Source organism: Amphiura filiformis, chromosome 12 (assembly GCF_039555335.1).
Source record: "Amphiura filiformis chromosome 12, Afil_fr2py, whole genome shotgun sequence".
NCBI classification, from domain to species: domain Eukaryota; kingdom Metazoa; phylum Echinodermata; class Ophiuroidea; order Amphilepidida; family Amphiuridae; genus Amphiura; species Amphiura filiformis.
In genome coordinates, this window is record NC_092639.1 from 21,409,619 (window position 1) to 21,423,881 (window position 14,263).

Below are 14,263 nucleotides of genomic sequence, written 5' to 3' on the forward strand. Positions count from 1 at the left end.
TCAGACGATGATATATGATGATGATGTCAGATGATTGATGCTGTCACATGACGATTGATGATGATGTCAGGTGATGATTGATGATGATGAAGGTGACGATGATGATAATGATGATGATGAAAAAGATGGTGATGAAGATGATAAATGATGAAGATGCATGATAATGAAGAGGATGGAGTGGGAGACCTCGTAACCGGAAGTGACCGTTACTGGGTTACGTCCTGTGGAGAATATGCTCCTTAGATACTGTGGAAACCAAATTATGCCATATTTCTTGTTTTATGAAATTAATTCTTGTAAGTTTTACGGTTAGCCTAAACGTAGGTGGAAACAGTAAGATGTTTTGCTGTAAAACGTTCAGTTTTGCCCAGTAAATACCCTTGACGGTCATCAACTTTTAATGTAGAGCCTCGAATTTTCATCATACATGAATGGGAATTGAACCAGTCATAACGTTGTGTTAAGGGTGGTATTAACCCTGGAATTGTGGAAACTTTCGGGCCTCGTATACTGTTTAATTGTTGGTCTAAAGTGTATAAAAGTATACATATTTAGAATGGCAAAGACTGGATAAATTCATCTGTGAGGTCAAATTTGGGCCAAAATGCTAATTTTTGACCGAACAAAAAAATTCGTTCAACGTAACAAAAAATTCTTGGGCCTAATTTTTTTTAATTAATTTTTAAAAACTAGATACAAATATCTAGGAGCCGTTTTTTTTTTTTTTTAATTTTGACCAACTTTGAGAAATTTGCACCAAAAATAGTAAAAAAATACAAAATTTAAAAAAAAATCATAAAAAAGCCTGATTTTTGCCCAAAATTCCAATATTTTCGGTGAAGTTGGTCAAAATAAAAAAAAATAAAAATAAAAAAACACCTCCAAGATATTTTTTATCTAGTTTTTAAAAATTAATTAAAAAATTGACCTAAGAATTTTTTTGTTACGTTGAACGAAAAAAAAAAAAAACGTTTTGGGGATTTGGGGCCAAAATGAGCATTTTGGCCCAAATTTGACCTCAGAGATGAATTTATCAAGTCTTTGCCATTCTAATTATGTATACTTTAGACCAACAATTGAGCAGTTATAAGGCCCAAAAGGTTCCATAATTCCAGGGTTAAGACCACCCTTAAGGTAGTACACCCCTCGATAAATTTGTGACTATTTTTGCATTTTTCTCAAAAAATATAACACACTGGTAAAAAAAAATCATGTATATTATAGGGGCAAGGAATCATTTTACTACACTGGAATTTCAGCGACTCGATACAAGCGGTACGTTATTTATAATAAGAAAAGAGGTACCACTTGTCTTGAATCACTGAAATTTCAGTGAAATAATTGGATCCCTTGCCCCTATAAATATACATAACTTTTGTTACCATTGTGTATTTATTTTTTGAGAAAAATGCAAAATTAGTCACAAAATTTATCAGGGGGTGTAGTACCACCTTAAGTGACGTAATTCTCCCTTCCATGTTTTCGTAACTCGAGGCTCTACCCACAAAAAGAGATTTCGTCAACACATGGCTCTCATGGAGCTTTAGGGCCAGGTTTAATACTCCATGATTATAGGGTTAGGGTTGTTCTCCAGGATCGGATCGATGTGTGTTGACAATATCTTTATTTTGCGGCTCTCTACCCACCCAATATGGCGGAACCTTGCAGGATAGGCCTATGCACAGTTCTAAAAAAAGACTAGGGTTAGGATTTAGGGTTAAAAAGGGTAATGAATATGGTTAGGGTTAGGGTTAGCGTCCTTTTAGAGAATTGTGCATAGTCACTTCCAACCTGCAAGGGTGAATAATTATATACCGAAAGCCTTTGCGTTAAACCCTACATACGTCATCACGGATGCGCACATCGTTACCTCGCGGGACGGGTCGCATTTTTCCCGTAGTTAGCATTTGAATAGGAGAAACTTATATAATATTAATATATATAAGTTTCCTAACCCTAACCGTAATAGGGTTGTGTGGGACACCACGTACATTTGCGTATTCAAATGTTAACTACGGAAAAATAATTCGCGCTCGGGTCACCGTGCGCAGTGGCAATATTTGCGAACGATGTTCGCATCGACGTGATATAATGTAGGATTATATCGCAAATGATGTTTAGGCTATACCAACAAGGTGAGTCCTAACGAATGTTCCATATTTTAATAGCTATTGCGATTGAGCGACATTCGATTGGCCAGAGGTAAACGGCGATTTGTCAATCGCGCTAGTCGCGTCGCTAGCTAATAAAGTATGAAACAAAATTATACAAGAGCGACAATGGAACTAATTACCCTCACAATGGCAACTACAAATAAATAGACAAGACGCGAATGATTTAATGGAAACAAGAATTGTGTTTTATTTCCCTTGGTTGTAATTACCAGTTTTGATTTATTTCTGACTTGCGTCAGTTTTTTCCATTTTGTTTTTCAACGTTATGCATATTAGGCCTATAGCCTATGCCACGTGATAAGTTTACAAGAACCTCATCAATTAGTAGCGGCATTGTTGACCAAGCAAAATGGAGTTTGTAACATTTTAAAGTAAATACATCATTGCAACAGTAACATGAAATTGGTTGCATTTTATTGAACTTGAAATCACAAGAAGTTCTGTGGATTAAAATCTGAATAGCGCCACCGGCAAAATATTGCGGTGTTGCCAGTCTGTTGTAACGCGACAAACTTTAAGATTTGTCGAGTCAAACTTAGGATTTTGAAATCCTTATAATAATTCAGACATACCACAGACGACTTTTTGTCCATTTCAAATCCAGCAAACGCTTAACAACATAATTGTCAATTCAGCCGGTCATCAAATTCGGCAGTTTTCAAAAACAGTTCAGTCTTTTGATGCGTTGAAAACAGTTCAGTCTTTTGATGCGTTGAAAACAGTCCATTTTAAAAGTTCAGCAAATGACACAGTTCAGATCAAGGAGAAGAGTGACGCTTTTTGAGACGTGAAAACAGACTGGAATCCTCCTTGCCGGTGTCCTTCTATATAGAATAATAAGCTCAGTTCGTTCTTCAGTTCAGTTCAATTGAGAGTTTTATGTTGACAAGAAAAGAAAGTTCACATCCGGTTGACGAATTTAATAGTTGAGTCTTTTTAAGTTCATACAGCTTAGACTGGCTGTCCGGGTTGTCTTGGTTGTCCTGGCTGTCGTGGCTGTCCTGGTTGTCTTGGAGCATTTGGATTATTTGGGTTGAACCCTGGGTTACTTGGGTTGAACCCTGGGTTATTGGGGTTATTGGGGTTAAACCCTGGCCGGTTATTCGGGTTATTAGGGTTATTAGGGTTATTAGGGTTGTTGGGGTTGTTAGGGTTGTTAGGGTTGTTCGGGTTATTTGGGTTAAAAGGCCGGTTATTTGGAGTGAAACCTGGGTTGTTCGGGTTGCTCGGGTTATTTGGGTTAAAAGGCCGGTTATTTGGAGTGAAACCTGTACCTGGGTTATTTGGGTTATACGGGGTATTTGGGTTATTTGGGTTATTTGGGTTATTTGGGTTAAAAGGCCGGTTATTTGGAGTGAAACCTCCTGTACCTGGGTTATTTGGACGGAACCCTGGGGTATTTGGATTGTTGGGCATACCTGGCTGGTTGGGGTTCCACCGTGGAATGAGAATACGTTCCTGCTCCGCTGGGAACGCACATACATACGGCAACATCATTTGGCACTGGGCATCTGACCAGAGTGCTGTTTCACTGTTGACTGTGGCGCAGTTTTCGGGTTGTCCGCCTCCCTGTTGACCGTTATCTGGTTGGTTTTGTGCCCAGTTATTGTATCCTCGTGTTGGATCCAATCGTGAGCCATCTCCATACTCCCAACTCTGTTCCAGGCGTCGGTCGTTCAAACCTTGCCATGCTTCAAAACCACCGGGTGTGCTATCGAAACCTTTAAGGTACATTCCTAAAAATGCGTTTGTCTGTCCATTGTCAATTTTGCCGAGCATTCCCAAAGCTTCTCCACTGCAAGGTGCGAATTGCTGGCATGTTGTTTCGGCATCGGCGTACATTAGTCGATCAGGAAAGAATCGGTAACAAGTACCCTTAAAATGTGTCCATAATGACGGACATGGAGTGTGGCCATAGGCCAGAGTCAAAACAGCAGCAAGTATTAGCAGCCTCATGGTGTTAACGAGAGCAGTATCTGTCACGATGTGCAACTGTACTCAGACAACTCTGAAGTCGTACTCAGACAACTCTGTGAAGTCCTTCTCAACCTTTCTCGGTTGCCGCTCAAAGTGCGCTCTTGGAAAATTTCTCTTAATTTCGCAGTGCAGTTCAAGACGTGCAGTTCAAGCGATCCCTGCATGCAAGTTTTAAGCCCCGCCTCTTTTTATGACGAACACCGACAGAAAAAGTTTTCTCTTCAACCGGAAATGACTCGGCTCACATGACTATCCTTTAACAAGGCCGGTTTTGGTGTGCCTATCTTACGAGGCTAAGATTTGTGAGTCACGATGGGTAAAAAGAATTAAGAGAGGTCAAAATAAACTGGAAAAGGATGTGGATAGTAATTCTCTTCAACATTTGACCACCTTTTGCTCTTCAAGGATTTGAGCATGCCGCTGAATGCAGCAGGATTTAACTTAAAGCAATAATATGCGATTTCAACCAAGAATATATTCTTATTTGTTTTCCACAAAATGTTAGTTTGCACTAATCACATTATGTCCCTTTTAATATCGAGCCAAAAAATGAGGTAAAACAAAGGAAATTGCAATTTCATTCCAGCGTCTGGGACGTATAAATAAGGCGTAAGACAAATAGCGATACACACAATTTATACGTCACTGATACAGTGATACACAATGCATGAGACGCGTCAGCCATCACTCGATCTCTAGATTTATTATAAAAACTTTACTGTAAATAAAGCACTTTAGGCTTAGTCTTTCACATGGTATTTTAGTACACCATTGGGCATTACAACCATGCAAAAAGTAGAAATTTCAAGAACAATTGAGGGCGTCGACGTGGAGCAAATTCCATATTATGGCTTTAACATTTAACCGCGACATAGCGTTTTTTTTGTTGCAAAACGATGAAGTAATTTTGATTTGTAAAATCAATAAAAGCATTTACTATTCTAAAACTTCAGAATTGAATGAAAAATATCTTTATTTTGTTATCAATGCCTATTTAATATGCACAGCAGTGGCGTCAACCCGTCTTGGAAAAAAAGGGGCAACTGTCTTAATTTTCAAAAAGTGGCTGAAAAGAACAACAACAACAAAAATCCCCCAAAAGTGTGTGCATTTGAGGGGGGTACGGGGGTGCAGGTCCTCATTTCTCCCGGGATTAATGCCCATGCATGCTAGACAGTATTTATTTGAGTGCCTAAGTTATCAAAGAGCTCTCCTGAAATGTTTTAAATTGTGAAAAAAAGTAACCTGAAATCAGGGCATCGCCTATAGATACCTTCGATATCAGATATATCTATATCTGCTCGATATCCTAGTGGTTAAAATTAAGGATGGACCGGGAGGCCATGGGCACTTATTTTATTTTCTCGTTTTTGAACGGCGTAGGCTAACTGCTTGCAAATATCTTGGATAATATTTAAATTATCATTTGAAGGGACTAAGAGAAAGCGTGCAATAATTGAATGAAAAAATGAACTTGCTCGATTGATTTTAGGTATAAACTTCAAGGTGTCTCAAAAAGCGCTCCCAAGATTGTTCTACAAAGTGTTCTCCACCCGGGGGGCACATTAAAGAATTTTGGTGGGTATGTTCTCCCAGAATTTTGAGGTGGTGGGTCTTTGGGAGCTGACGGCGTACCGGTAAAAGGTCTTATGGAGCTGCGAACCGGGCTGCGAACAAGTAAAATGGGGACTTGAGCTGCGAACAGTCAAAATAAAGGGTCTGCATGTCTTGGCTTTTTGGTTGAAAATCGCCTGAAAAAAAACCCCAGAAATACGAGGAATGAGCAATTTTGGGGTCTTTTAGAGCTGAAATTGTTAAAATCAAGGGTCTTTCGGAGCTCCATTAAATTATCAAAATAAAGGGGTCTTTCGGAGCTGCGAAATCCAAAAAGAGGGGTCTTTCCGGGGGAACATACCCGTATGCATGGTCATTTGTGTTAAGTACCCTCCCCCGGGGACCGGTTCTCCAAAGCGGTACAAACAAATGTCTTGATGAAATACCGGCCAAAATTTCAAGAAGGGCAAAATGTCAAATCTACCAAAGTGACTTTACCGTGACAAATACGTTCGAAAATTTGCCTGAATACTTTAAATCGAAGACATTATACATAAACTTGTTTTGAAACTCGACGACAGGGGACACTCCGGACACGACTGCATACCTGAGGTGGGAAGGGGGGTCTTCGAGAATTTTTTACGGGGATGTGCCACGCATGTGTAGATTTTTTGTTGACATTAGGGGGGATGAGATTGTGAAAATTTCTTGAAGTATAGTGAAATGCAGCACCTTTTGGCATTAGAAAAAGTTCATGGTAAAAAGCGCGCGAAACATTTTGGCATATTGAAGCAAAACTGGTGAAAGATGGTGCAAAAGTTAAACGTAATAAAAGCTCGCGAAGCGCACAAAAATAGGCGAATATTAGGTTAAAATGGCCAAATATGAGGTATGAAATATATGGTCTGAAACCAACATGACATACAGGCGTCAACAGGGGATGAATGTATGGGTCATCCCCCCTATCAAAATATTGGGGGATCCCCCATCCCCGGGATCTACGCCTATGGTGCCACGCATAATTTTGGGTGCTGACTTTCTCTATACCTACTTTTTGCTGTTTTTGCAACCCATTAGTATTCCAACTTATCACAAAAAGCACCCAAATTTGCTATAATTGTGCGAGTTTGAGGGCACTTCAAATGGTCACCACTGAAAACCAACCCACTGATATCAGACACTTCTAAAATGTAAAACAAGTTCACAAGTAGTCAGTTGTTGGTCATGTCTTGATTTTGTGTCTTCTGCGATATTTAAAAACATATTCACAACTAATATGACTCGTGGTTATGTCGTTAAAGCCGTAACATTTGCTGTGCAATGCTGAGGAGGACCTACCCTCCTCAAGTTTGGTCAAAATTCTGAATTTTACATGACCGTAATATTTGTTTGTTTGTTTGTTTGTTTAAACGATCGCTTCGTGCGGATACACACTTGGGTTCTGATGGGACCAGACTCAAACAAAATGCTCAATACAGTCTAAAAAGCTTTAATCATGCTGGCCTATGGAGAGAATTAAAGAGAGAAAAAAATTGAAGATAAAGAAAAGATGTACTTTAATATAGGCCTATACCTTTCAAAAATCAAAATAGCAAGGAACGTCAGCAACTGCTGACTAGCTGAATCTGACACTGTAATCGGCCAGCCCATTTTGGTTTGTGTAAGTTAGCTCCCTCTTCTTTTTCAACCCCTGGTTGGTTAGTTAGTTAGTTAGTTAGTTAGTTAGTTAGTTAGTTAGTTAGTTAGTTAGTTAGTTAGTTAGTTAGTTAGTTAGTTAGTTAGTTAGTTGAAGTTAGTTAGAAGAAGTTAGTTGGTTAGTTAGTTAGTTAGTTAGAAGTTAGTTAGTTAGTTAGTTAGTTGGTTAGTTAGTTAGTTGTTAGTTAGTTAGTTGGTTAGTTAGTTAGTTAGTTAGTTAGTTAGTTAGTTAGTTAGTTAGTTAGTTAGTTAGTTAGTTAGTTAGTTAGCTAGCTAGCTAGCTAGTTAGTTAGTTAGTTAGTTAGTTAGTTAGTTAGTTAGTTAGTTAGTTCATTGATTCTACACTCTTAAAACAAACTTATCAAAATGAATAGATTCCTCTTCAGAAGGGGACTTACAAGGTTTCTCTTCAATTTTACAAGGTTCTTCTTCAAAAATTGTAAATTAAATAAGGTCAAAGATCAAATAAAAGCTTAAAATACTTGTCAAAAGTATAAGAAGCATAGGCCCTACTTCTATATTTCTGACAAGTATTAATCTTTTATTTGACATATATCATTTTCAATTTGATAGGTTTGTTTTAATAATTAAATAGTGTAAATATTATTTCAATTTGCATGTTTTGTTGTGTTTTAATGTTGTTTTTGTTTTGTGTGTATTTATAACATTCTATTTTATTTTTTTCCGTTATAAAGTTTATATTTTGCATTGCATAAAATTCATTTTTATCATGCGTTCCACAGAAGTGTCATCCTACAGAAATTGGGTGTGGTCGCGCCCCTGGATAAACTTGAAGACGATCCCTGCCTGTTTTAAAAACAGGTTCGCCATTTCCCGTGCCCTTTTAAATTTCTTGCAAGCGGATACAGTTTATTAAACCGTAAACCCATCGCATGATAATTATGTGAACATAAAATACACTTAAGTTAATACCCATTCATGTTTGTCATAGTCTATTTAAGATGTTTATCTGTAAGGCCTAATTTGTACCTCCTTTAGCATGTTTAGGCTGTTGCTAATCTATGCTCATTAGTATTTTTAAAACAATGAATGTGTTAATTGGCGCGACTGAGGAAATTACTTGAACTTTAATTGAACGGATATAACAGCTTGTTGGAAAAGTAAACTTTGGCCTCGCAGAACACACCTATAAACAAGGTACGCAAATATACGGTAATACGGGCAATGGCCATTAGGTTAAGGTCTGGGCTTATTTTTGAAAGGAACGAGGGGCAAAAGAAGAGAGGCGAGTGAAACGAAGGAACGAATGAGTGAAAGAAACATGAAACAGAAAAGGGGGAGAGATAATGAAAGAATGAAAGAAAGATGGAAGAAAGCAAAATAAAGAAATAACTAAATAGGATAAAGAAAAAACTCGTCGGGAAAAATATAATATGAAATAAGAGCTATGAAAAAAGGAAAGCAGAAACACGAAACAAAGAAAGCACAAGAATATGAAGAAAGAAAAATAAATGAAAGAAAGAAAGAAGAGAAGACAAACAGATTGAATGAAAAAGAGATAAAGAAAAAGAAAAGAAAATAGAAAGAAAGAATAAAATATAAAGAGAAAAACCGAATGAAAACAAAATAAAGAAAGAACGAAGAAAAAATAAACGTCAGGAAGATGAAAAGTAAGGATTAAACAAGAAAAAAGAAAGAAACAAGAAGAAATATGAATTGAACAAAACCTAAGAAAGAAATAACGAAAACAAAAGAAAGAAAGAGGACAAAAACGAACGAAGGAAGCATGAAGGAAACAAACAAACAAAAAGAAAGTGGAAGAAAACAAAATAAAGAAATGAATATTGAAGAAAAGGAAACGATGGAAAGAAAAAAGTAGGAATGAAATAAGATGAAAAATAAAGAAACAAGAAGGAACATGGAACGAAAACGAAAGAACAAACGAAAAAAGAAGAAAGAAAGACAAAAATAAGACATTTTAAAGAAAGGAATAACGAAAGAAAGAAAGAAAGAAGGAAAGAGAGAAAGGAAGAAAGAAAGAAAGAAAGAAAACAAAAAAGAAAGAAAAGACAAATACAACGAAAGCAGAATTTCAATGTTGAATAAATAATTGTTACCGATTTTTTACTATAAACGACCAAATAAAGTGACAATATGAAGAGCGTTAAGGGTTGACCAAGTATAATTTGTTGGTCGGAGAAGCCAAAAGGCTCGATTTTCATCATCTAAATCAATTATTTATTGAAAAATAACACCTTGATGTTTTGCAGAAGTTGAGTCTATAAATCATATACCGCGTACTATGAAAACTTGTTTGAATTATTATTGTTGTTACTTGTTAATGAGTTATTTAAGTTAAACAAATGTGTTGTGGTTTTAGCCCTCTTTACAACATATCTCAAGAACCACAGGACCTACAAAAGTATATTTGTGATATTTGAATCCTTCTACATGATCGCTATGAAATGATCAATGCAATTTTTGCCAAAGCTCACTACCATTCGCAGGATGCTGTGAAAACCTGGGCACTTCAATATGAAATGGATATAGGTGTAGGGCTGGTACTTTCGCAGTAAGGGGCGGTGAGAGCAAAATGTAAAAAATATGGGGTCATTGGGTGTGACCGTGTGAGCATGATTTTTGGCATTCGGTGAGAGCAAAATGTAACAAATAAGGGGTCATTGGGTGAGAACATAACCCTTTTTTTTAAATGGAACCTTCAGGGTGAGAGCCGAAACAGGGCCACAGAAACCTCGAACATCGAATTTCTATAGTTCTAATTGGCTTCAAATTTCTTTGTTTTTTTTCTTCAAAATAAGTAACAAAATCAGTGATAAATGAAAGTTGCTGTTCAAATTGAAAAATAAGGGTCTTTGGGTAACAGAGCATGTGTTCGTAAAAAATATGGGGTCTTTGGGTGACAGCGACGCTGGAAAAAGGGGGTCTTAACAGCCCTACATACGCGTCACCTCCAAAGTGGGAGTGCCCCCCCCCCCGGGTGTGAAAGACCAAAATGCAACAGTTGAAAATAGTTACTATCAAGTATACCCAAATTGTCTTAACTTCTAAGAATACTGTTTGACTGTTTTCAAATCGCGGCAAAACTCGTACGAAATTTTAATCATTTTCTGCAATTCCCGAAAAAAGGACAAAGTCGTCGCGTGACTGATCAGTCTACACATTATGTCATTTTCTCCGGATTTTCCAATTTGGCAACACTGACAGAACGGTCAACTGCATATCCGTCAATACACGCTTTTTCAATGGGAAATGCCTGAAACCGATTCACCAAATAATAATGGTGTTCTGATGGAAATTTTCTTCATTATCAGTATATTCAGTGTCCCATCCACTGCGCCAGGATATTCTCCTTTACTTTTCATGAATTATATTTTAAGATAAATGCGATCGAATTATTATTAACAATTGACAAATTATTCCATAATTTTCATTTGAAGAATAATTGAAAAAAGGGAAAAAAAAAGGAAATGTAGATTTAGTTGCGGTAATTGTGTCTGTTATGGTTTTTTTTTTTTTTTTTTTTTCTTTTTGTAAGAATTACATTCTTTGTACATAGTGCACGTTTTTAATTTTTTTTTTTTGCACTTTTCTCAATAAGTCAGAATTTTGTGGACAGTTGTGTCCACTTTCACCTATAGGCTAATCAAAATAAGAAATCGCAAAATCTCAAATTTTGGGTAAACCCATGCGAAATTTTAGGAAAATTTCCGGATTTGTGTTCCCGAAAATGCACCCATCTTCCCCAGGAAAACCCGGGTGCTACCACTGTTGATGAATGGGTGTATTATTCTATCCGAGTCGTTCAAAGTTTTTAGGTCTACGAATATCTGTGAATGAAAAAAAGAAAGAAAAAGTTATCTCGATGAAATAAACCTATATTTGGATTGAAATTGTTTTTTAGTGGTTTTTAAAGCAATAAATTAATTTTTTTTTAAACTATGACTTTACAAATTTAATCTTGAACAATGCTACGCAAATGATTTTTAGAAAGGAAATATTCAATATTAGCATGTTCAATAATGTTATTATGGTAGCACTAAATCGTCACCACGCAGGCACCACAATGGGATGGGGGGGGGTGAGGGGGGCTCAACTTTAGATGTAACTGGTATGTACCTATACCAGTGTCGGGAGGTAGCGGCCTATATCGTAAAATGATGTTTTTAAAAAAGGGGAGTCATTGGGTATAACAAAATGAAAAAAGGAGGTCATTGGGATAACAAAAAATGAAAAAGTGGGTCATTGGTATAAAATTTTGAAAGGAAGGGCCATCGGGTAGAAAATTTCCAAAAAAAAATGGAGCAAAATAATGCTTTTTGATCGAAATTTGCCAAGTTTACAATACAAATTTGCTGAAGTAAGTTTCCGTCATCATCGCGTGGGACTTTATAAAAAAAAAGGGGGGTTGGGGGTCATGGGAATAAGCTGGTTTCAAAAAGGTACAGCCTATTAGCACTATACTCGTCGCCTGTATAAATTATGTTAGAGTGCCCTCCCGGCATTCCCGGGACCCCTTAAATATCGCTTAGTTCTTTTACGTACTTAACTTAAAATAAAACTTAAATAAAGAACTTGGCATATATCTCGTAATATATTCCGGTATAGCCGGCCTAAGCTGTATTATATAAGCATGATGGCAGGTGATCACCGGCACCATACTTGTACTTTGTCGAAAGTTTAAAATAGAATTCCCGCGGCCTGGAAGAGGTAGTCAAACTTTAAACAAACCGGCCGGCGAGATTCAAATGCATTCTTTATGAACTTGATGACTAAGAAATACATAAAAATTAAGGCAGGTGACGCTTCTGAGATTTAGGGACTGTACTGATTTCACAACCATATATGGGCATGAAGTGAATTTTGATATGGAAACGCGCTCAATTTGATTTTGATCAAAAATGAAGATAATATTTAAAAAATATTAAAGAATTATAATGACATTGACTTTTGCGGTTACATTTTTTGAGATCAGGGATTTATCAATCAGTTCGGATTCAGCTCTGACATGCAGGGCAAGGTCCATAGCATGTTGAAAACTAAAATGCTTTCAACTGCAAGGGCCACACCCTTTTTTCATTTGAATTTTTGCAACACAAGTTCGATAACCACAAAAAATATGGCACTTTAAGTACCATTATACTTTTATTTAAAAGAGAACCTTTTAGTTCTTGAGCTATATAAATAGCAAAAACGTGGATCTTGCCCTACTGCCCTACAATTTGCGATTTATTCAGTATTCGGCGACGTAATAAACTTTTTTGGGACTAGTGTAAGATCCAGGGTGTTGCAATTGCCTAAATGTTGACTGTACCCACCAAGTTCCATGTGCATACGACAGTTTTACTAATTTTACATCATATGACCCCTGCGTGACCTCGAATGACCCAAAAATTACCTTCCAAAAATTTGGCTCTAAAATGTTGACTGCACCCACCAAGGTTTATGCACATACGACAGTTTTTACTAATTTGACCTCAGATGACCCCTGGTGACCCAAAAATGACCTTTCAAAATTTGGCTCTAAATATTGTCTGTACCCACCAAGTTTCATGCCCATACGACAGTTTTTACTAATTTTACATCAGATGACCCCTGTCCTGCGTGACCTCGGATGACCCAAATATTACTTTCCAAAAATTGGCTCTAAATGTTGAATGTACCCACCAAGTTCCATGTGCATACGCCAGTTTTAAAATTTGACCTCAGATGACCCCTGGGTGACCCCGGATGACCCAAAAATGACCTTCCAAAATTTGACTCTAAATGTTGACTGTACCCACCAAGTTTCATGCCCATACAACAGTTTTTAGTTATTTGACCTCAGATGACCCCTAAGTAACTCTGGATGACCCCAAAATGAACTTCTAAAAATTTGGCTCTAAATGTTGACTGTACCCACCAAGCTTCATGCCCATACGACAGATTTTAGTAGTTTGACCTCAGATGACCCCTGGGTGACACTGGATGACCCCAAAATGACCTTCCAAAAATTTTGCTCTAAATGTTGACTATACCCACCAAGTTTCATGCCCATACAACAGTTTTTGTTCATATGACCTCAGATGAACCCTGGATGACCTTTGGTGACCTTGACCCACTAACCAATTCAAACTTTTTTGTTGGTGATGATGGTGATGATGGTGGTGGTGATGATGGTGATGGTGGTGTTGGTGATGATGATGTGATGGTGGTGTTGGTGATGATGGTGGTGGTGGTGATGATGATGGTGGTGGTGGTGTTGGTGGTGGTGGTGTTGGTGATGATGGTAGTGGTGGTGGTGATGATGATGATGGTGGTGGTGATGATATTTTCTGAGTAGCGGGTATTTTCTGAGCAGCGGGCCTTCTGATTAACAGGCCCTTTGCAGGGTTAGGGGTTAGGGTTAGGGTTTAGTTAGAAAAAAAACCAAATTCTGAGTAGCGGGACTTTAACATCAAATTCAACAAAAAGCCCACTATTCAGAAAGTCCGTTATTCAGAAGACCCGCTTCTCAGAAAATTCTGACTAGCGGGGCTTCGGAATAATGGGTTTTCTGAATAGCGGGTCTTCTAACTACCGGGTCTTCTGAGTGACGGACTGCACCCGTCATAAAGACATTGTATACAAATACGGTATGTACAAAATCTGCATGTACAGAATTTGGCACTTGAATAGATCGATCAGTTGGTGAGGGTAATGTAGTGTGTTTTGACATTGGAGGTCAAATGTCATTAAGGGGTCGACCGAGATCATTATTGATGTAGGCCTATACTCTCTATCAGCTTCTATCCGATCGCAAAATAATTTGAAAATCAAACGGAGTGAAATTATTGAATCAAAGCCGTGTGTTTGTTTGAATACAGCAGCAAAATGAAAGAAATGAAGAGCTTATTTCCAAACCG

The 14,263-nt window shown here is 37.5% G+C and overlaps 1 protein-coding gene across 1 annotated transcript; it reads right to left on the minus strand.

The window, feature by feature from the left end:
* Positions 1 to 2,336: 2,336 nt before the first annotated feature.
* Positions 2,337 to 4,262, minus strand: LOC140165940 (uncharacterized). Its single transcript, XM_072189284.1, has one exon. It carries the CDS (start codon positions 4,128 to 4,130, stop codon positions 3,126 to 3,128), a length of 1,005 nt encoding a protein of 334 aa, XP_072045385.1. The 5' UTR covers positions 4,131 to 4,262; the 3' UTR covers positions 2,337 to 3,125.
* Between the last annotated feature and the right edge of the window lie 10,001 nt (positions 4,263 to 14,263).